Source organism: Pygoscelis adeliae, unplaced genomic scaffold, assembly GCF_000699105.1.
Source record: "Pygoscelis adeliae isolate BGI_AS28 unplaced genomic scaffold, ASM69910v1 Scaffold419, whole genome shotgun sequence".
Taxonomy (NCBI): Eukaryota; Metazoa; Chordata; class Aves; order Sphenisciformes; family Spheniscidae; genus Pygoscelis; species Pygoscelis adeliae.
In genome coordinates this window covers 47786-70787 of record NW_008825502.1, presented here as the reverse complement: position 1 = coordinate 70787, position 23002 = coordinate 47786, and the positions used below count along the sequence as shown (strand labels likewise).

The 23002-nt window shown below is 42.9% G+C and overlaps 1 protein-coding gene across 1 annotated transcript; it reads right to left on the bottom strand.

The window, feature by feature from the left end:
• Positions 1 to 124: 124 nt before the first annotated feature.
• On the bottom strand, positions 125 to 23002 carry CRTC1 (CREB regulated transcription coactivator 1). The gene is made up of 15 exons (XM_009331576.1): positions 22988 to 23002; positions 22623 to 22739; positions 20995 to 21042; positions 17907 to 18044; positions 17048 to 17109; positions 16076 to 16170; positions 14660 to 14745; positions 14222 to 14265; positions 13694 to 13914; positions 10784 to 10920; positions 9957 to 10208; positions 7623 to 7724; positions 2282 to 2368; positions 1257 to 1437; positions 125 to 486 (listed from the first exon to the last, which is right to left on the bottom strand). The coding sequence occupies exons 1-15, from the start codon at positions 23000 to 23002 to the stop codon at positions 275 to 277; spliced, it is 1797 nt and encodes a 598-aa protein (XP_009329851.1). The 3' UTR covers positions 125 to 274.

Here is a 23002-nt window from a genome sequence, read left to right as displayed (position 1 = left end):
GGGGGGGAGGGGGCTCCGGAGAGGAAGAGGCTGATGGAAACTCCTTCCTCATTAATGGCAATGAGTGGATAAGGGGCGGAATACGGCGCGACAGGGAGTAGGGGTCTGCAGCGCTGCAAGCTTAGAACGACAAGCTTTACTCATTGTACACGTTGTACAGGACAGAGCTACCGCTCTCAGCAGCTCCTGTTCTGACACCACTGACCCATCGGACTCTCCAGTTCGGCTGGGCTCCGGGAACAAGCGTCATTCCCACGCTCCTGGTGTCCACGCTTCACAGCCGGTCCATCCTGAACGTGTCCTCTGTGGCGGGGTCGGTGAGGACCATGTCTGGGTCATTCAGCATGTGCAGTCCATCCAAGGTTAAAGGGTCAATTTTGAGTTCATCCAGGGGGAACTGGGAATCCGCGTCAAAGCTGACGTCTCCCACTCCTGCCAAAGAGCTGGTCAGTTCTTTTGATAAGCTGGGAGGAGATTCTCCTGTCACTGCGGGGAAGAGGAAGGGAAAGGTGTCGGTAGGACTTAGCAAATAAATATTCTCCAGGCAGACGAGTCATAAAGCAGCTTGCAAAGATTCTGGAATAATTTACTGAACTAAGGCTGAAGTTCAGACGAGGAACATCTATCCTCATTTCCAGCTGGATGAGCAAGAGATGTGTCAGAGCATCTCAAAACCGTCGTAACGGCCTGACACAACACAAAATTCACATACATATATTTGGGGGCCACAAAGTGCTGTCACCTCAGCCTCTTTTCTCCCCCTTAGGTTTAGGGGCAACAACCTTCATTCACGTCACTCTAATCAGCAGGAGTCCTTGGCTGAAAGGTGGACCGAACTACGGCCTTCTCAGTGGCCCGTGCAGGAATTGTTTCCGAACGTCCAACCGTGACCAGGTTCGCTACCATACGTGACACTAAAAACTCTCTCTGCTGGCAAGCTCGCACGGAGCAGCAGAGGAAGAAGTTCGGCTTTCACCGCTTCTCCCTCGCTGCGACGGAGGATCCAGTAAATTCAGAGGCAGGGAAAGTCTAAGACAATCGGCGCTGCCACTGCAGCTCTACCTGTTTGCTGGGATTAAACGAGAGCCGTCAGGCTCCCCAGCACTCGGGGGATACGCCAGGCCGGTCACACGAACATTTACACAAAAGGGTGAAACCCTTTTCCTTTCTCGGCTCGAAGCGAGCCCTTGCACAACGGAGGGAAACACCGGCACCGGGAGGGTTTTACTTGTCGGTTAAGTCCGTGATTTTCTTACCTGTAAGAATGATGTTGGGGATGTTTCCATGGCTGGAGTAATTCAGCTGCTGCGAGTCCTGCAAGCTGCCATGACTGCCGGTAAGTCCCATCATGGCTGCCTGGGAGTAGTTAAGGGTGGAACAAGGGCTGTACAGGCTGTTGGAACTAATGGCGTTTTCTATCATATTAAACTGTTCAAGCTGAAGACCAAGGCACAAAGGAATTATTACTTCTAACCATCAGGAAATACAGCAAAACAACTTACAAAGCTCAAGTACGGGAAGTAATGTCGAAAGAGACAGGCAAACAAATTCATCTTTAGGTTTCGTTGATCAAAATATGGTCTATTTTCACTTAACTTGCCAGAATAGTTTACTGCCAGATTGAGAGTGCAGGGGAACGAGGAGAGGGTGGATGCAAAAATAAAATGGTTGCTTTTGATACCGTAAGAACAAAAGAGAAGGTAGCTTTAAAACAAAGTAAAAACAAAACCACCACAATTTACGCCACTAACTCGGGTATCTGCCCATCAAGCACTGCCTCTCAGAAGGCGTCTCATTTTTTCCTGCTACCAGAGCGTGTTTCACAGTTCAATGAATCAACGCACTGGCTGGCCAAACTAACGAAGGCGTGGGTCTGCTCGCGAGGTTTTGGTACCGTGCACGAGTTGTTTGCAAAATCCAGGAGTAAATATTGTTACCGCCTACAGGCGAATCCTTCCCCAATGCAACTACGGCCGGAGACGTGGCGTTTTTGAAATTTATTTTCATTATCTTTAATCCAAAAAACTTGGCAGAACACCTTTAAAAACATCTGCTATGATGGCTAAGAGGGAGGAAGGGGAAGGAAGGGGGGGGGGGGGGGGGAAACAAAAACAAACAACAGAAGCAAAGAAATCCCCGAGTATTGCAAACTGAAAATAAGAGAAGTAAAACTGTATGGACAAAATCTGATCCCACGTAAAATAATCAGAAGTTGATCTATATTTATTTTAAGCTGAAAGTGGCCGAAATATAGCTGAAAATCTGAGATGAATTTGCTCACCTGATGGGATAGGGCATTAGCCTGCCTAGCTGTCATCTGCTGATCATAATAGGAGTCACCAAATACACTCCCCAGAATGGAAGAATGCTGAAAACAAAACAGAGTCTTTATGGTGCAAAAATCTCACAAACAGACGTACCCACGGCGTGCGAGTGACTCCAGCCTTCCAACCGATTCTTCTCAAAGTTAGTTAGCGGTGCCCTTTGTTGTTAACAACCACTAGCCACCAGCAAGTTCATAAAACATTCAGTATGTGCCTCCAAGACACGAATCCTTCCCTGTTACGCTGCCTTTCGGTAAGCACAAAAACACAGTCAAGTAAACCAAACAAACTTCCTCACGGGGGACATACAACATATAAAACTGCTGATTTATGAAAACAGACGAGTGCGCCAGGTAACACGAGAAATAAGAATCACTCTGCAACTTCAGCTTTTCGGGGAATTTTTGGGTTTGTGTTTGGTTTGGTTTTGGTGAAAGACAAACCCCACGCAGAATTAAACCGCACGTTAAACCAAAAAGCAATGCAAAGCTGATCACCGGCACGCAGGGAGCGACGAGCTCACTGTCTCTGCAACCTCGCGTTCACGGAGCAGCCAGCTTCACCGAGACAACAACGTGCCGAAACAAAACTGACATTTTGAAGTCGTTTCGCTTTAGCTGCAGATCAGAAGAGTTAACGAGAAAGCCCGGTCGAGCGTGTTATCAGCAGTTCGAAGGCAAGAATCTTGGGAGGAATTCCTCGGCCTTGCTGATTTTACTGTCCCCTCTAGCACGACAAGCGATTGTCAGTTATTCTCCATCATTTACCAATTATTCTAAAGGCGACCAAGAATTTGAGGTCGACCTTTCAATACTATTCAGTACTGTCCCAGATATAAAAGATATCACAGAGAGATCACTCCTTATTTAAACCTGTCACAAATTCTGATACTCCAGCTGAAAAAAACCCCCATCTCCTGACAAAGCGAGCGTCTAAAGGATGGTGTCTATAAAAGACAATTTGCATGGGGCGTTTGTATCTCTCTTGAAAAAATAATTCAATACCTTGCACAGCACTTTCCAGCTGTTTTAGCTATGCATTAAAAGAGGACGGCTACAAATTTTCTCCTTAGAAACCTAACCAGCGTATGAAATTAAGCAAAGGCCCAGGAAATGTCAGAACAGAGTTACACCAGCCACCACAGTTAGAAGCACTGAACACGGCCAAAGATTAAGATATTCAAAAAAACCCCACAGTTTGACGTCCACAACAGTGAACATAAAAATTTCAGGCAACATCCCGTTTTAAACATTCTCCCTCCTACAGCAGCAGCAGATCTCAGCGCAGCTTATTTGGAGGTTGCATGCAAGGAAAAGAATGGAAATCTTGTATTAAAAAAACCCCACCAAACCCTAAACTGCCCACGAGCTCCATGAGAGGGGACTATCAGGAAAGAAGCAACAACATATTCTTTTTAAAGCAAACAAAAACCTTCCCACCTTCGGCCAGAATCCTCGGCTACCACATTATAGGGACGCTTTTGGATAAATGTGGCATCAAGGGAGGAATTCACAGCCCGAGAACGAGACTCCGTGGGGGAAGGTGGCTGAAAGTTCAGCACATGCTGCCCGTGCCGCAAAACTCCTTGCTGAGCAGATCCCGTTCCATCCAAGAACTGCTCCGAGCATCGCCGCGAAGCGCCTTCCACCGGCCGCACGCGAGGGTGCGGGTGCGGTTTGACCGCACTTGGGGAAGCGAGGAATTTGCTGCGGAACAAGCGCTGCTGGATAACGTCAGAACCCTGGAAACACAAAGCTCACGGACCTCCACCGTGCTGCATCGCAGGTGTGACACTGGCAGAGTCGGAGAAGGTAGAGACAACTGCCTCCAAATCTTTGTCAGAGAAGGTCGCGACGGTAACTTCTCCGTAAGAAATGGTTTAGCTAAATGAAGCCAGCTCATCCTCAAGACTGATTAAATGGAGCCTGAGCCAAGAATAGGCTTTTATGGACAAAAATAAGATTTTGATTCACTTCCCTGGGCATTAATGATCTGTCACAGCGATGACCACAGAACAATGACGACATCTTTGGAGCTTAACACCCTACTCGATGCCCTCCTTAGAAGCAGGTAAAAATGGAAAATGGTTGTAATTGGAGCCGGTCTTCCAATTTATCATCTGGTCCTCAAAACTACGGTGGCTGCTCTACCCCCCGCGTGAGACAGGGCTACGAGGAAGTTATCAAACATCACGAGCAAGAGCCACATTACACCTGACAAGAGAAAAAGCAAAGCACTACTTAAATAAAAAGCCCCATGTTTTTCTTTAAACCGCTGATATCTTACCTGCTGCCCAGTCACACTTTGATCAACTGCTCAAACTCCACATTATTCAAACTGCTATGCGTGTTACCTTTTTTTCTTAAAAAAAAATAAAATAATAAAAAAAAAATGGAGTCAGAGCGTAGAGCTAAGTCAGCAAGCCGACCAGCACCGGCCAAGCTTAACTCTGCCACGGGAAAGTCCTTCCCATCTCAAGCGGCAGGCACGGCTTCAGAGCTGTGTGAAGTTTTATAGCCATTTCTAATGAAAAATTTGCGCTTCAGGATGTCACATACTCGACGTGAATCAAAGCCAGTTTGGACGGGCACTAGAAATACAATGGCTATTCAAGAGCTCCAAAGAGAATCAAGGTATTTTTTTTCCATCAAAGTCTGACATTTCCTTTTTACAGGAGCTTTTCAGAAGTAGGGCAAAAACTAAAATCTTTGCATTCCACTAAGCGTCGACCCCATCCTAAAAAGCTTGGGCAGCATGAAAAATAATAAACAGTAGACCAAAATCCATTTGTGTAAGTCTACGTGAGTAGCTCCTAACAAAACATACAAGCCCGTATTTATTCCTCAGCTCTCAAGTATACCGGTTATTACATCTGTAAGCACTGAAACTCCCAAAGGAAATCAACTGGAAATGTCATTACTTCAACACTTCAGAGTCCTAGAATAATTTATCGACAGCGCTGTGAAAAACATCTTGCTAACACCATCTCCTCCAGAAACACTAGATGAGGTCTGTTTTGTCAACAGTACATCTTCTTGGGTTAATGATGTGGTGACTGCAAGGAAAAAAAAAAAAAACCCAAACCACAAAACCCCTGGCTTAAATTATTAATCTAAAAATACATACCATGTTATCCAGTATACAGCCATTCTACTAAAAAAAGCAGATTTCTATCTAATTGGAACAGTATGCCAGGTGTTAGAGGGGGAAAGCGAAGTAGTAATAAACAAGCCATCGTCAATGAAAAGCCATGCAAACACAAAGCTGGGAACTACGAGCAGAGCTTTTCAATTCGTGTTTGAACAGGAAGACCTTCATAGAACAAACACACATCTAAAACACAAGAGCAAATAGATTTGGAGATGTGGAAACATGAAAAATAAATTCTGGTGAATGAACCGTATGTGATAAAAATCAAACCACGGATTTCTATTTTTAGAGCATGTCACTCATCATACTGATACGCTGCAGAACGATTTAACCTAAAATTAATCAGAGAAACAGGAGCAAGCGGGGGACGCCTACCCAGTCGCACCGACTTTATTCCACTCCTGTCAGCCAGTGCCAGACTGTTCCACAACGGGCATGTTCCGCTGCTGGAACCAATCTGCCTTTACTCTTGGCAGGTTACTCTACAGTCTAATGGATCCTGCTACTTGGGAGCTGCCCCCCAGAATCGCAACCAACCCAAATTTTTCTTCCCCCGTTGCTTCTCGCCATTGCAACCACCACCACAGATAGCTCGCTCGCCACTACTAGCTTCTGGTTCATCGATGGAGGCAGGAAAGCTGTCTCATTTTTAATTTAGCAAAAATAAAGAACTGTGCGGGTATTTTTTAAGAGGCCAATACTAAGTTAAGTGGTATTAATAAACCCTCTTCCCTTCGTGCGTGAGTTACGGCGTCCCACTTGAAAACAGCAAAACCTAAGCAGGAGTTTACAGGATAAAACAGGCCCAGCAGGAAAAATTACAGTCAAGTCTGTGCTCCACTGGGGAGTGCTTGCTGCACTCCAGTACTTTGGCCTGACCAGTGGCAACAAGCCTGTGGACAAAACCAAGAAAGGGTTATTGAGAAGTCAAGGGGGAAAGAAAATCAACGCAAAAATCAAAATCGGATGCGCTGCCCAAATGAGAACTGGACCCGAGATTTGCAGCAAGACTGGCAACAGCTTTGCTCTACATGACAGCCTAGAGGAGTAAGTTTGCTTGTTTTCTTTGAGCCACACACAGAACACAGCAGAACTGGCAGAAGCAGGCAGAAGAGAGAGAAGTTAAGAAGCAATTAAGCAAGGGTTAAGAAAATCCAGACAGTCCTGACACTCGGATCTATGACTGAGCTTACCAGTGACCTGTCTCTGGCTAATGGCAAGGAGAGACGAAGCTTCTGCTTTGGAACCATGAAGGGGCAGCACTTATTTAGATAGGATCCTCCTTACAGCCTTAAACGTTAAACGATGAAACAGAAAATGTATTTTCAGACTCTGTTGTGATGCTCTGGAAGAATTTCCTGCGCCTCGTTTCTACAGGTGGGATTTAGGAAAAGGGCAGCCATACGGAGCTATTTTAGCAGCATCAGATTATTTCTGTACTGAAAATGCACTCACTCCCTTACCTTAGGGGCACCCCCAAAGACTGCCTTGTTTTTAACTGCCTTGCTGCTGGCAGATAAAAATTCCCCTTCATAGGATTACATGCACACCAAGCTATGACTTGCATATGGGACACGTGGATGTACGAGTATATACATACACAGGAGGAAAAACCAGCTAGCATGCAAGAAAGCCTGCTTACTAACCCATTACTTGCAAGCCACAAGATACAACTGCTCATTTTAAGAGCATTTTCTCCTGTGTTTTCTTTCAAAGTGTATGTTCCCACGTAAAAAAAGGTCCCGATGTAAATGCATTTGGCCACACAAGGGATATTGAGTGCCACGGGAGTCATCCTGCTGCAGGACGCACCTAAGCTTCCCCCTCTCTCCCCCCTGCCCTCCCAACCTTATCTGTCAGCCCCTACACTGCTAATTGAAAGGGGTCTACCTGGAGGTTCTGTCCACGGTACACCCCAAAGAAATAACGGAGTTCTAATAGCGTTCAAACAGTAGCTTTGACCAATAAAAAGGCAATTCACCAGCTATTGAAAAACTCTGGAACTGAATGAAACTGCGAACAAGATGAGACATCAGTAATGCATGAGGCACGTACAATTACAGTGAGACAACTATGGGTCAGTAATGGAGAGACTCAACTAAAAACAAACACAAGAAGCAAGGCCTGTGGAAGCACAGAGTCCCTTACTTGAGGGGAGCTGCCAGGAGAGAAGCCTTGATTGGAGACAGGAGAGGTGGGAGACTGGTTGGCTGGGGATCCAGCATTACTGCGGTACTGCTGGAGTGAAGCCTACAGAACAACACAGAATTAAAGACCATGGGATTGATGGAAGGTCGGAAAATTATAAACTTCTGGCATATACAGCTCGAGGAAGCTGGGAGGAACCATCCTCTTCAATTCTTGGCTGTGTATGAAGACACGATTACTGTGAACGATGCCGCAAAAAGGAGAGAGTTAAGGTGTCAGCGTGGCATGGTCTTGTCTGACTGAACGGCTGAGAGCGGGGCAGTGCTGTTGTACAAGCAAAACCGTTGAAATATTTTCTCACTGTTCTCAGTTACGTTCAATTAAAAAAAAAAAATAATCTGGTCAGCCAACGATTTAGGGAAAAGTAGTATTGAAAGCTGGGAACTACTCAAAAATAATGTAATTTATTCTTCAGTTCAACTGCCATACCCACACGTTCTTAACCTGTGTTTACACTGCTCTGGAAATCCTCCTCGTATTACTCTGCCTAGTCTTAAATAGCCTGGGTGCGTTATCAGGATTGAAGTGTATAACCACGCAGACTGGAATCCTCCTCAAAGCTGCATTTTACCCCAGGACACGGAACAGACGCTGTCTGAGAATTCACACTGTGTTTTGCAGGTTTACATTAGTTACATTCACATTGTTCTCAGTCGTCCTGAGAACACATTTTCAAAGATTTACCTTTTTTTTTTAGTCATGAAGAACCCTGGATTTGAACAAATTAATAATCTTAATGGCATTTAAATAGAATGTTGCACTAATTAACATAAACAGTAAGCACAGCTCTTCTCATTAGACTTCCTTTAGAAATCAACAGATTGAGGAAAACCTGCAATCCAGTAGTTCTAAGAAAAGAAGTAATTTAATCACACAGCTTTGCGGGGTGGGAGAACGCTGCACTACCAATGCTTTCTGACACCGAATTCTGTAAATCGCAAGAAAATAGGTCTCAACCCTTTTCTGCCATGCACTGCTACTTACGCGCTTTAAGCAGACATCCAAACTACAGCAAAATTAATTTCAATATTGCTTTACAAAAACTGCATCAAAGTTGTCAGCGAGACTGTAACGCAGCTCAAACGGCTTTTTGATAAACTAGCTTTAAATTTAAGTTTATTTATGAATTATTTCAGTTGCTTTAAAAGATAAGCACAGCACCCTAAAAGTTAAGGTCATGAAGAAGTTTAGGATGAGGAAAGCAACACAGAAAGCAAAGAAGGACCATCAGAATCATCTGTACTGGCAGCTATGTGAGTATTAGAATCAAAACATCGGACACATTTTGAGCGGGTCGGTGTCCTTTCCACTGCTGGATTCGTCCTTCCTCTTCCCCTTCCAATCCTGAAAGGGAAGCAGCTTCTTTCAAGAAGCTCTTATCAGCACAAACTGTTAAAAATTTCATCCGCAAATGAAATCCACGATCAAGCGCTAGGTCAATAGTCAATGATTTCTTCTCATTCTCAAACCAGCTACTGTCACTACAACACCGCCAGAAGGACACAACAGGTCGGATCACCAAGATCCCATACAGCAGGGCAGAACGAGCAGAGAATGAGCTGTGAAATTCCTCCCCAGCTAGCCTGTAACCCTGACCTTGCTCTGCATTTTGGATTTTCATACGCAGAGAGAGAGACAACGTTTCGTAACAGACCACTTAAAACAAGCAAAAAAGGAAACGTGTCCGTAAGCCCTCGCTATGTGTATGTATACACTCCATTTCCTCTGGGCATCGGAAGGCAGCCACGAATCCAATTTTTGACGATAATAATGTATGCTCTAAAATCCCTTAAAATGAAAGGGTTCTAAATATAGAAAGTGTAAGAAAATACCTGGTTCTCTGCAACTTTTGGAAAATGCTTGTTAGCAGGTTTCTTTATCAAAGTTCTGCTAGCTCCTCCAGCCTACAGCACACTGTGTAACGTACCATGTGTTGGGGGTGCGTTACATTTAACAGCCTGAAAATACATCTCAGTGCAACGGCAGCAGCAAGGTACGAAATAAATGCCGATATGTTTAAGCCGGTCTAATGGAGCCATAAGGGACACCGTTTTATGAGACTACGGCCACCCTAAGCCGTACATTAAAACCAGATTCTCCTCTATAAATCATTTAAATGTGGATTCAACCAAAACCATTCTAAGTCTACTTCAGACTCTGCCTAGAAGTACACTTATGACAAGGGCTGTCCAGCTTGAACTCTGACACTACGCTGTACGCTACCAGGTTTTCCGAAGGAAAGCTCTATCAATTTTCAGCTGTGCCCAAGCTTACCGAGTTGATGTCTATTCCCATTGACGGTTGGGTCTGGCTGCCCGGAGGTGACTGTGGGATGGTAGAAGGTACCGTGACGGAGAGTGGGGGGAGTTGTGCTCCTCGCTGTAAACCAGAGGTCTGCATTAAAGGAGTATTCTGAGGCAGGGTACTTGCCACCTGGGTCTGCTGCTGTTGCTGGGAAGTTGTCTGGGTAAAAAATGGATATGGGGGAAGCTGCTGCTCCAGAGACAACGCATCCATAGCCACGGCCTTAAAAAGAAGGATCAAAATCATCCACGCTGGCAGGTCATTTCCCTTCATTTTCAAGCACATCAAGTTCACACCAAGTGAACCGTACTAAGTCAATCTCATCTTGCATTTAAAAAATGTTACCTAAAGGTTCAGAAACAGTCAAGACCATGCTTGAAAAGGCTTAATATCACCTCCAGCGTACAACAAACAAATACTCTAAAAGCCCAGCTGAATGTCCAGGTCAGAAACTGATAAGCTAGTCAGTCGCAGAGTCACACTTCTGAAATCAATTTAAAAAGCTAATCGAGCTTCTCTCATGAATTTGAGAAACGTCTTTCAAATTTCACAACTAACTTGGGGACAATATTGTTACAGAAAAGTGTCCTAATAGATGTTTTTCACCACGGTTCTAGAAAAGCGAAAGTAAAATCTGTCCCCTCTACAAACCTCTCTCTTCTTGAGGCTCTAAATTAATGGACACATTTAAAGAAGAAAATTACAGAGCAAGAGAGATGAAGTTACAGCCAGCTTCTCCCTAGGTAAAATAATTACTCTGTGACTGAAAAATGTTAGTTCTCCAAGTAAGTTCCTACCTGAGTAATCGGTGACAAAGGGGAAAGCGTAGGAGACATTTGCTGCGACTGCGGTCGTCTTGAGTCTGCACTCAATGAGAGAGGACTGACGGCTGGCTGACGGTGCTGCTGGGAAGGGGCTGGCGTCGTCGTCATTCCTGCCAGGAAGGAACAAACCAGCTTAAATGGGAACAGAGCAATGGTTTATTGATACTTGTATAGAGGTAATTACCTAAACGATGAAAAATGAATGGCCTAAGTGGGCAACCGCTTAATGCAAAGTGCTGCATGCACTTTGGCCAGTCAGGCTGCAACTCGTTAGCTAATTTGCAATTTATTTTCTCAGGCTGAAGAGCATCAGGATGAGAGGAAGATCCCCGTGGTTTACCCTGGGCCAAAACCAGTCACGGTTGTTCAGGTTTGTGCACAGATGCCGACTTGAAATTGAAACAGGCAGAGCAGCTTCAGCGGTTTACAGAAGCCACAGGTATCGTTCCCGCACACCTCCCGGGCCGCACGCACGGAACCCAGGAGAAGCACAGTCTGCTCTATTATTTGCAAGGGCTCAAACTTCAGGGAGAAGGTAACAGATCATATAACAAGACTAATCAGAGGGCACTTGCGATATTATAAAAGCAAACACCTATTTAATGGAAAACGCAGAAGACAAACGGGTTACACAGGAAGTACTCCATTTTTAATGGCATACCAGCGCACAGAAGGCAGGAAATATCCTTCACACTCTAAAAAGCCACGACCTAGCAGGGGGTAGGGATAAACAATCCAAGTATCATAATTGTGTTCAAATCCAGGATAAAAATCTGGAAGTTTTTGAAACTCCCCTATTTTCTTTTTCTTATTTTCTGCCTCACCCTAGAGGAACCGAGACGCCCTGGAAAGTGATTTCAGGACAATCTAGCTAGCGAGCTGTTCTTCTAGAGCTGCCAGAAAGGAGGAATTCACAAGAGCCTGCGAGCTCCTAGGCACTTGGCAAACGCTCAAGGCTTCCAGGCGGGCTGCCAGGGAGCCAGGAAGTCCGGGCTGCCAAGGAGCCAGCAGGCAAACTGGCTCAAACCGCGCAGATTCTGAAGACTGCCTGGCTTCCCCTGCGATGTTTTCAAAATCAACACCGTCTCAAGGAACTTGTCAGCGAACTGACAAACTCAAATGCACAAACGTGTAGTCTTAAATTGCTGGCAGTTCTTTGTAACCTGGCAGATGTTTGTTTCCCCACCTTTTCTTGGGGCTGCTGAGGGCATGCCCGTGCAATGCACAGAGCTCCCGCAAAAGGTTCAAAAGCCTTTACATTTTCTGCTAAAGAGCTAGAAGATAAAGAGAGGCAAGGAGGGTTTGGAAAAAATCAGTTAAAAAAGCACCAAACGCTGACCGTGCCAATGATCAAACTATGGGATTGTCTCCAAAGAGAAGCAGGAAAATCATCAATGGGTATATCTTTGATAGATCAGGAAATGTTTTCAAAGCAATTATATACTTACAGGTTTGGTTTTATACCGTTTACTTTGCTAATTATGGGTACGGCATAAAAATTTAGCGGCAATCTGGCCGAACTCCACGCAAGTAGTTTGTTTCTTTTTATACACACAATAGTGCTCTCGGCATAGACTCGCTAAATCCTACTGGAGCGACAGCCCACCTCTGAAACTTTGTATAGTCTCTTTTGAGACCAGAAAACTTGTTAAAGGATGCTGAAAGCTGCTGACCTGCTCTGTACTCAAATGGTTAAACCGTCTTCTTGCTTCATTCTTAAATGTAACTGCTCAGTCGTAACACTACCTTAACCTGACAAGAATTATTTCCTTTTCCCAATATACGAGAGGATTTTTAAGTGGGTAAGAGAATCCTGCCTAACATACTTGTATTTTTGGATACAGCGCCTTATTTCTATTCTAGGAATCAACTGACTGCAACTGTCACTGACAATAAAAAAATGCAACCCTCTTCACAACTAGTCGAGTACGAATTAGTGAAATTATTTCAAAAATAACAATCACCAGTTCAGGCTATTTGCCTATAAAGTTAACAAGTCCTGAAATTACCAGGTGATCGGAATGAATACGATAAATTGCCAGCATGGCAAATAATGTTTGTTTGTGGGGTTTTTTTAAAAATAAAATTATCAGTATGGCCGAAGTCCAAAAACCCCAACAAACACAACTCAGACTCACCATGCTGAACAGCTCAAACAGCGACAGCACTTGAGAAGAACTTGCAACAAAAACTACGCTGCTAGGAAGGCAACGATTTCAACACAAAGGCCCCAAAATGAGAGCTGTGAGAAATTAAGGTGTGCATTTGGTACTGTTTTCCAAAGCCCCGCTATATTATATAGCCTGAATATTCAGGATATTTTCAAAACTTAAGCAGTCAAGCTCACAAAAACTAGCACACCTTGTAAAGGCTCCACATTATTCTTCATTGCTCAAAGGAGAAAATTTGCTTCAGACGAAGCAAGCAATGTTCTCTCTCCAAAAGAATCCTCACACTGAAAAAAAAAAACCCTTCTAAAGGAATGAAAACAAAAGGCCTACTTAAGATATTTCCGTAACACGAGTGCTGTTGGGGCTAAGTACAATTAATTACAAGGGAGGCACGCTTTGGATGCTAGTCTCTCCTGTAGTCTTACACATAAAACAAACAAACAAAAAACCAAACAAAAAAAAGCCGATTTGGGCACCAAGAACATGAGAGAAATGAAAGACAATTTGTAAGTCTCGTAACAAAATACAGCTTTCTCACGTTTTCGTACAGAAATGGCTTGATAAAACTTGTTTACAAAGAAATGTCAGTCAACCGTGAAGTGCGACTACCTCTCAGACAAAACAGTAATATTCAGCAACGCAACTTCCCTAATTTAAGACAAGTGACATGTTATGGCCAGCCTGTAGAAACGCCTCAGAGTCATGCTCTTACCCTGATTGGCAGTGCTGATGCCCAAGTGAGTCAGATTGGCAGCAAGATTCCCGGTACTATTGGAGCTACTCAGGGCTGGGAATGTGGATTCCTCAGGATCTAATGGTGTTGGGAGAGGGGAAGGGAAATGGATGTTTGTCAGGTCTGGCAGGGAGCCACCTGTGTTATGCGTAGCAGGAATCAGTGTTGTAGTGTTTTCCTGGTCAGCTGATGGAAAGATGCTAGATCAGGGAGAGAGGAGGGAAAAAAAGAAAAAAAAAAGACACATCTCAATTTAAATTTCAGCCTGGACAGATCTTTATAAAAATCTTTTTTAAAAAGGAAAGTGCCTCATACAGAATCATACACTGTATTTCTGATAAACCAGAGATGTAATAGCCAACGAGGTTTTGGCTTGTCTTGTATCTATTGCAGCATTACACCATCTAAGGGCTTTTCAGAAAACTCAAAAGCAAGAGGACATTCAATACACAGCATTCTTTCTTAAAGATCTCAATGCTCTTTAAAAAAAAATTGCTCAAAACTTACTTGATTCCTGGAACTTCACATGATTTAGGTCTTGATGACCCAGTCTAAAATAGAAGGAAGACATTTTTAAAGGCAAAGATAGTGCTAGAGATTAATGCTTAGGATATATTTCAATTAGTAAGTTTAATTTAATACATTTCTACAGAAGAGCTATTCTTCTACACAAGAGCTCTGTGAAGCTCTTAGAAGGTATTTTGCTTTATTGGTCCAACAAGGCTCAAATTTAAAGAGTTTCTCCTGATATAATCAAACATGTGCATGCACACGTACATATAAAGTGCCTTTCTGATCTAATGTTTAGTGATTTGTTGCTAAATATAGCATTTAATCTCTAATCTCTGGAAGCAGTTTGTTTTGGTTGGCAATATTTAGAGCATTAATTTACCTAAATATGTTTAGAAAATAAAATCGCTGCACTTTGAAATGTGAGATTCCTACCTTTTTAGTGTCCCATCCTTGCTTAGAGAGGGTTTTGTCTGCCTCAGAAGTGGTTTCCTCCATTCCAGGGACAGTCAGTAACAAAACTAAAAAATGAGAACAAAAGGAATCATATCACAATGTTAAGCTTCTCAGTAAGAAATTTTCAGATTGGAAGTTTAACCATTTGAAAACTCTTAAGTAACCTATTATCAATGAATATGAAACAGCGGCACTCTACTGTTACGAGATCAACATTTTTTTAAACGACCAGAAGAGACTAAAATTGTATTCCGTTAGCAAGGAGACATTATCAGCTTCAAAAAAACCCCAAATAATACTTGAAAAAAATTTTGGCTTCCAATTTCATCCGCTTAGATCTAAACGGCAGGGTGTATCTTGGGACCTGGTTTTTCCTATCTTTTGCATTTTGCACAAGCGATGTACACCTGCTGCATCTAACGGGTGGCCAATAGGACAATTCCAGTGGGGAGAAATCTGGACCATCTCCCCTGGGATAGAGAAACGCTATAAAGCTGTTACTTCTCCATATTCCAAGCACATTTGTTTGCTCAAAGCAATCAACTGTTTCATCATGCTAATAGCAAGGTGACAAAGAAACATCAGAAGAAAGCCCAGAGAGATGTATCGACAGAAGCCTTTCACCCTGATGACTACAAATCCGTATTTGTGCAATACTGTTTAAGATGATCATTATTTAATGTTTTACAGCTCTAGAAGCATATGGAAGAGCTGCCGTACAGCGCATATGCATCCGAGTGCTGCGTGTTCACTTACCTCTGGGTGGTTGTTTAAGGATTAAATGTCTCTACACAGATTTAAGAGCTTTTAACGTATTTCTTGAACTGACAGCAGGAGCAAGGGCCAGCAGAGGGCACCAGAATTGTTAGTGCCGGAGGGCTGCGCCGCTCCAGCTTGTAACTAGAAATATTGTCAGAGAGTATTGTTTGTAAGCGTTGCCTCTGAGGGCGTATTCACTGGTCATCTCAATCCCATAGAAAAAAAACTAGATGAACCCTTGCTACTTTACAATATTGTTTCACTGGCCGTGAAATGCCTGTGATCTCTACGCTTGTCTAGAAGTTACCACAAACTGCAAACCTCTAGTACCGCTGAGAGCAGTCTAACCACCAGAGTCCCACACACCCAGATTACTTTTCCCCGTAGGGCAAGGTCTTAGAATAACAGAAGACGGGGTTCAGGAAAGTGTTCTATCAGCTTTGTATAATCTTTTCTGGATTTCAGTACCCAGAAGAGTGAATGTGGTCCTGTGTTCCAATTCCTGCGTAACTGAATCTAGAAAGTGTTACGCATACGTGTATTTACAGGAATAGAGGAACACCAACACATGTGGTATAATCGGAAGTACAATGCTTTGAATGTTACAGGTATTTTTTGCTGTTTTTCGCTGTTTACCTCTTTTCTGCTGCATGTCCTGTGACCCTCCTGAGAAGGATTCTGGTTGAGCTGGAGTCATAGTACTCTGGTGCAAGGCAGAATCGGAATTTGTCCTGAAAGGAAGGCAAACCCAATATTTTTATTGTCAGTTTCTCTAAATCAAAGAATGCTTAATCCCAGATAAATGCAACCAACTCAGTAAAACCTGAATACTCTGCATTAAAAAACCAAAGTCTATATATGGCATATACCAGGCACAATTTCCTTGTGAAACAATCAATTCACAGAACAAATTAGTTCAAGTTTGAAGAGCAATTGTTTCAATAATGGGATTGAGAGGAATACAGGGTAAATTGGTTGCCATCGTTAGAAAATAATTTGATATGCTTTGTTAAGATTATGCATGATCAAATAATGCAATTTTTAAGTTGAAAGCTGCTTATACATACTTCAGTTATACTAGTCTTTGAAAAGAAAGCATCCCTGTTTCATAGGGAGGGAAAATGACTGGTTCAGGATGTATGTACGTTGTGGAGACGGGAACCTCCACGGTCAACACATCTCTCATGATGAACTGTCCTTCACTCGGGAACGTAGGCCACCACTTAGGCAACCCGGCACCTCCAATGCCAGGAGCATGAGGGGTAGGAACAGGGAACTCGGTGCTCCTTTCCACTCGAACGCTTGCGAGGGCAGACTAGCCCAGCTTCTGCGCAGTGAGAAACATCCAAGTCTTTTACAAATCAACAATTCTGGGGTGTGCCTTGGAACACCTGGCAAGATTTACCCTGACACACTTTAAGTTTAAAAGCAGGTCATCTAAAAGAATAAGCAAAATGGAAGAAAAATCCATTTCTAAGTTCAGGAAGTCATGGCAATTCAGATGACCAACTGCTGTGGGGAACAATGAAGGCCTTTGTTGCACATGCCAGTGTAGTATCAGACAACGCAGTCCAAATACTAACACACGCGTACGATTGTGCTACTAACCTTCTCCAGCTTGTGTCTGATGGAGGTGACAGATACACAGTGCCATACGGACAGCTGTCCACGTGACTCCACCAGTTAAGGGGAAGAACACCACTTTCTCACTTAAGTAGGAGGACTATTTGAAATCTTTTCCTAAGGAATAATTCAAATTACCCTGTCAGAACCACTAAGCTCGCATGAGAAAGGGAAGCAGACTCCCTGTGGGGAGCATACTGGCTTTAAAAGGACACTCAAAACATTATCTGGATTGTTGTAATGTTTGAGCAACAGGACAACCATCCTCCTTTTCCCTTTCTGAGCATCTAACTCTTCCCTGAGAAGCCGTCATCTCTCCACTCTCCCACTCACACATCCCCTTTAGCCCCATCAAGCCAGTCTGACTGCGGCACATTTTAAGCCAGTCAGAAATAATAAGCTAATTCATTTTCACAAATGGCAAGAAGAAATAGCGCTTGGCAAATGCTAAACTGATGAATCAACTTGTAATAAAACGCACAATGAACTGCAAAGAATTATTCTCGTTTGGATTTACTCAGTTCTGAAGGGAAACTCAGTTTCACCAAGACTGTCTTGCCTTTTCCATCAAAGGATCTCAATCCCTCTCGGCTTCATGTGTATCATTATCCCCACTTAGAGCTGAGGAAAGAGAGGAAGGTAAATGCTTACTTTACAGAATAGTAGGTATTTATAGACTGGCTCACAGTTCAGAAAAAGCAGATGATATTAACTGCACAGAGATGGGAAGCAACTCCGCTGACAGGTGAGGTGGGGAGGAAGAAGGGAACTATAAAACCTGAAAATTGTAATACTGTTGAAAAGGTAGGTGGTGTTCACTGCCAGCTCATGAACCAAAGGATATTTGTCTTCCATGTTTATCCACAGAGAGAGGGCGCCGATGCGGGGAGCCGAGACGGTTTCTGTCACGATACACTCTGTCCACCAGACCATGATGCCGAGTTGTTCTGCTTGTGTCCAGTCCTGATGACTGAAAAGGAGTCTGAGAGAGACACATGACGTTATAAGCAGAAAAATACATGCACGAGCACCCAGAACCTATTCATATTGTATGCAAGGCTGTATTATTCTAAGGAATAAAACTCAAAAAAAGATATGGACAAGTGTAACCATGTAAATTTTTCCTCCACAACATTTTCACTACAGCCATGGAAAGCAATTACCAAGGCTATCTCTTCCAGACAGAGATTAGAGACAAGTGGAGACAGACCATGCTAGACCTGCCCTCTCATAAATCAGCGCTGCTCTCCAACCTTTGTATATCTAAAATACCACAAGTGAGTGCGGCAGGGAGCCTACTGACAACTGCTGTTTACATTCCCTTGGTGTAGCATGCAGCATGCATCCAGAAGGAACATGCTGACAACCAGAGCTTAAACTACAAGGGCAGGAGATGCAGGAAGATGCGCAGTGAGCCTAACATTCATCTGAACACGCCATGTTCTCTCAAAACTTCCTTTCACCCCTCCTTTCAGCATAATTATTTTAAGGGGACACTGCTAGAATTAAAAGAAAAAGAAAAGCAGTTTCCTTCCTCCTCTGTCTAGAAAAAGTTATAGCATCCGATATTTTTAAGTGATTCTCATGTCATTCAGGTTGCACAGTGAACCTAGGTGGGTTGATTCCACTTTGAATCTTATCGGCGCCAATATCTTGAGAGCATTTACTTGTCAGCAACGGGTTTCAGAGAATGAGGATGGCAAAGAAAAGACAGGGAAGATAAATTCCCAGGCTAAACTGGAAAACTTCTCCTACATTTTCAAAAGCCCTTCTCAGTGTATACCTGCGGGGGGGCAGGGGGAAGGACGTACCGAATGGTCAACCTCTACTCACACTGCAACAGCAATGTATGGGTCTCTGGGGGAAAAAAAGCTACACAGTCTTCCACTCCTTGCCAATGTGAACAGCTTTGCTGAGTCCCTCAACACCATCTGCTTCGAAATCCAAAATCTCCTCCTCCATTCAGGTGCTGAACGTGGCAAATGCACTGTCCTGTCTGCCAAGCCATGAAACCATCTGGCTTCCACATTAATCTTTTTTTCTTTCTCTTTTTTTTTTTTTTAAATAAAGTGTCCAGCTTTGGCTATTTAAATGATTATTTCTGAAAAGTTTTACATTTATTTTAAAATATTTTGTTTGCAATAACTTTTTAAAGAGTCTTTCTACTATTTTAAACTCTTTTCTATTTAGCAAATATTAGTCTCCTCTCCCTCTATGCACACACAACCTGTGTTAATATAAATGGATGCAAAGTGGCTGTGGTGTTTGTTTTCTCGTTTCAGGGCCAACACTTATAAGCAGCAGAATATTGCTTAAGTCAACATGGGACTAGCAAGAGAGCGCAGTGACTTTTTACTGTACTCTCAGCTATTGAGATCATGGTGTTTTGCTTCAGTTCCTTAGCAAGTATGACTTTCTTGTATGAAGACTTGGAAACCTCAAGTCGTAGCATCTCAATTTTAAGATATCTAAATTAGAACATGTTGGTTTAATCTCCGCTGCAAACACTAAACAAAAATCTAGTTCTACCTAACTGGCACTACACAGAACTGGGAACATTCCTAATTCCACAACAACAGGTCTCAAACTCTTCTTTGTACTGTTGTTCCATCATTTCTACCCCAAGAGGCAGCAAAATTCACAAATACATGCATGCTTGGAAGGTCAACAGAAGCAGCAATTTCCTATGCCAGTGGTCTCAACCACAATGTTACTAAAAAAGGAGAAGCTGGTCTGAAGCATACAGAATGCAGACCTCACCTAGAATTTAAAAGGAAACCAATGCATATTAGTATACAGACAAAAAGTTGAACGCAAAAATAGTTATTTCTTAAGTTTTCCCTTTTTTTGGCACAACTTCCATATAAAAACACAACAAAAATGTAATTTGAGTGCAACAGTGGCACAAGTAAACAGACAACGCCCCATCACAGGGCTACAACTTACAGAGCGGGGAATTTTGGGGCAATGCTGTTCTCCGGCTTTCCAGGAACAAAGATCTCAAGTGAATCCCTAACTCGCTTAGGGAAATCAGAAAATAATACAAACACTTGAGAAAACGGGTACCGCCGCCAACGGGTCTGGCTTCTCTGAGCAACCATCCCATGAAACTTACTCTGGACCAAACAGCAGGCAACACACCTTCATTAAAATCCCCATCCCTGCAGGGCATGTGATATTTAACTATAGTAAACAACTGTGGTTAAAAAAAAAAAAAGGAAGAACAGATCTGAGCATCAATTTTATTTGGAAAATGAAGAACTAGAACTGTTTCACTTCCCTGAAAAAAACATTCAAGGATTTGAGATCAGAACCAAAACTCGACAAAACATTAAAAATTGAAAAAAGCTAAATACTCACAGACAGGAAGGAAAAAGCTCAGTGCTCTAAAGCAACAGTGTCCCTTTAAGATTTATCAAGACATTGACTTAAGAAATAAAAACGAGCAAGGTGGATGAGGGGGAAAGCGAGGAGTGGTACCTAGTGACAGTCTACATTTCGGTGCCCCCTGGGGACAAGCAGCATTTGGGTAATCATTCTGCCTTTCCCGATGGAGTTTAACATGCAGGCTAAGTGCACATGCTCAGAGATTGCTTAAATCACAGGCCAAGACAGTGCCAAATAAACCACCGTCTGCATCAAATGAATCCCCCACAAATCATAAGTAATCACATGACAGACCACAGCAAGTCCAGGGAGTCTGTACAGGAATTATTATGCATGTTCCAAACTGGGATGCATGGCAAAACCTGTATTTAAGTGACAGACCATAACTCCTTTGGAGCTGGGACGGTGAATCAAATAAATAAAATCAAATAAATCACAGTGTGCATACCAGAAAAAGTGTAACGTGTGCCAAAATACGTATCTACCTGGGCAAACAGCACACCAGTCCTAAATACGTATTTGCACAAACCTAAATACTTGTTTACCAAAGAGACAGGAACTGCTCCAAAGGCTTCTGCCAGAGCTCCGTTGTGCTGTAAATGCAAAGAACCAAGATTCTCAGACACTAATGCTCTTACCAGAGACAACCAGACAGGCTTCACCGGATCGGCACATCGTACAAGTATCTTTTGACAATTTCATCGTATGTTAGCTCAAAATCGAAAAACCTGGAAAGCGTTCATCACCGATACAAATACATGATTTTGTTTTGTTGCTTGCCACCATTTGTTATCTGTAACGGTATCAACTTTGGATTTGTGTGTGTGTGTGTGCGCGCGTGTGAAAAAAATACATAAAACCCTGGAGTTTAAGGACAATTTGTTTCCGTGTCCTCCTCTAGTCATTCATACGTTTTTGAATACTCACTTTCAAGCACTCTGTTAGTTTCAGGTCTAAAAGAGTCTATGTAACAACCGTCAGTAACGGCCATCAAGCACAAAAATACTGAAATACTATTGCTTAAAACGAACAGTAACTATGAACCTCCTTAACAAGAAAGGAAAGACAAAAACTTGAAGAGACCAGGCACTTGTGGAGTAATACTAAGGGCTTCGTAACGTTACAAACCTCTGCACTGTATTCCCTAAAGGCAACCAGATTAAAATAGACGTTTGTTTCTCCTCTTGCACAAGATTCAAGGTTTTAACTTCCACAAATTCAGCTGTCTACATGTATTTCAAAAGGCATAGAGGACGTCATCAGTAGTTTCTCTGTATTTATTAAGCCAGCCTTCATCAGAAAACCACAAACTGCAAAAATTAATTCTTACCACATCCTTGTGAGATAAAATGTAAATATTACTACTCAAAAAAGGAGAACTAATGCAGAAATTTTAATTAGTTTGAGCACCCTAAATCAACTAACTATAGAAGTCAGGAGTCCCAAAAGTATCCATCACCTAATCCTATCCACTGTACAACATCTTCTGTCCAAACATGTTTACTAACAGCAAAACATTCGTATAAAACACTGATTTTCTGTTTATAGTGCATTACCTCTGGAGTCACAACAGCAGGGGAAAAAAAAAGCCAGTACATCTCTACATTTACTTTTCAGCCAGACCAAGGAAAAGTGACTATTCCGACACTGGTTTGTGTGCCATTCCCCCTTCTCCTCTCCCAAAATCCATGCATTACTCCCGTGGAACACGCACACCACCATGGGGTACCTTCTTCAACACCCCCATCTCCCAGTGCTTTCCACACCACCTTGCATTATTTGCTTCCACTTTTGCTTTGAGTCTACAGGTATCTTTGCAGAAGATTTCGTTATGAATTTGGTACTGAACAAAAAAACCCCACCACCACCATGAATATTCACTGATAAAGAAATTGCATCGCCTCTGCGTATTCTTGACACAAAAGCATCACGACCAGGGACAAGAGAACTAAAATCTAACACTAGATATATACAGTACAAAAATATCCACACATCCCCATACACAATTATGTTCCATTCCAAAAGAGCAAAAATTTTTAAAACAGGGTGATCTGCTGAGGCCATGGTGCTGTGTTCTGAACCAGCAGCTTGTTCATGGTCTCCTGTGAGGAAAAAATAACATGCAGGCACAGCATTAATTTCCAGAAAGAAAGAAACACCCTATTAAACTCACCTGGAAGGGCAGATCCATGGCACTGTTTCCAATCTGATTCACATTTGGCAGTGACCCACCGTAGTACTGGCCACGACTCTGTCCCAGTTGCAAATATTGGGTTTTCTGCAGCTGCAACTGAAAGAAAAGGAGGAGGAAAGTGTAAGGGCAACTCATTTATTTTTCAACTGTTTCAACTGACTCAACTCGACACCATGTCCGTTATCACGGGGAATGGTTACCATCTATAAACAGCACGAATTCAACTTCTCCACAAAGCACGGCTGGCAAACTGCCACGTTAGGTCTTAAGTGATAGTGTAAAGTGATGGAAGACAAATCAACTTCATAGTCAGCGATCGTATTCGATTTCCAACAAATAATCACCACGTGAAACCACAT

Excerpts from the sequence above, each read along its gene's own strand:
- CRTC1 (XM_009331576.1), bottom strand. Across the intron at positions 14,266-14,659 it reads AAGGATGGGACACTAAAAAG|ACTGGGTCATCAAGACCTAA; the intron begins GTAGGAATCTCA and ends CTTCTATTTTAG. Across the intron at positions 2,369-7,622 it reads CTCCTGGCAGCTCCCCTCAA|CATTCTTCCATTCTGGGGAG; the intron begins GTAAGGGACTCT and ends TTTTGTTTTCAG.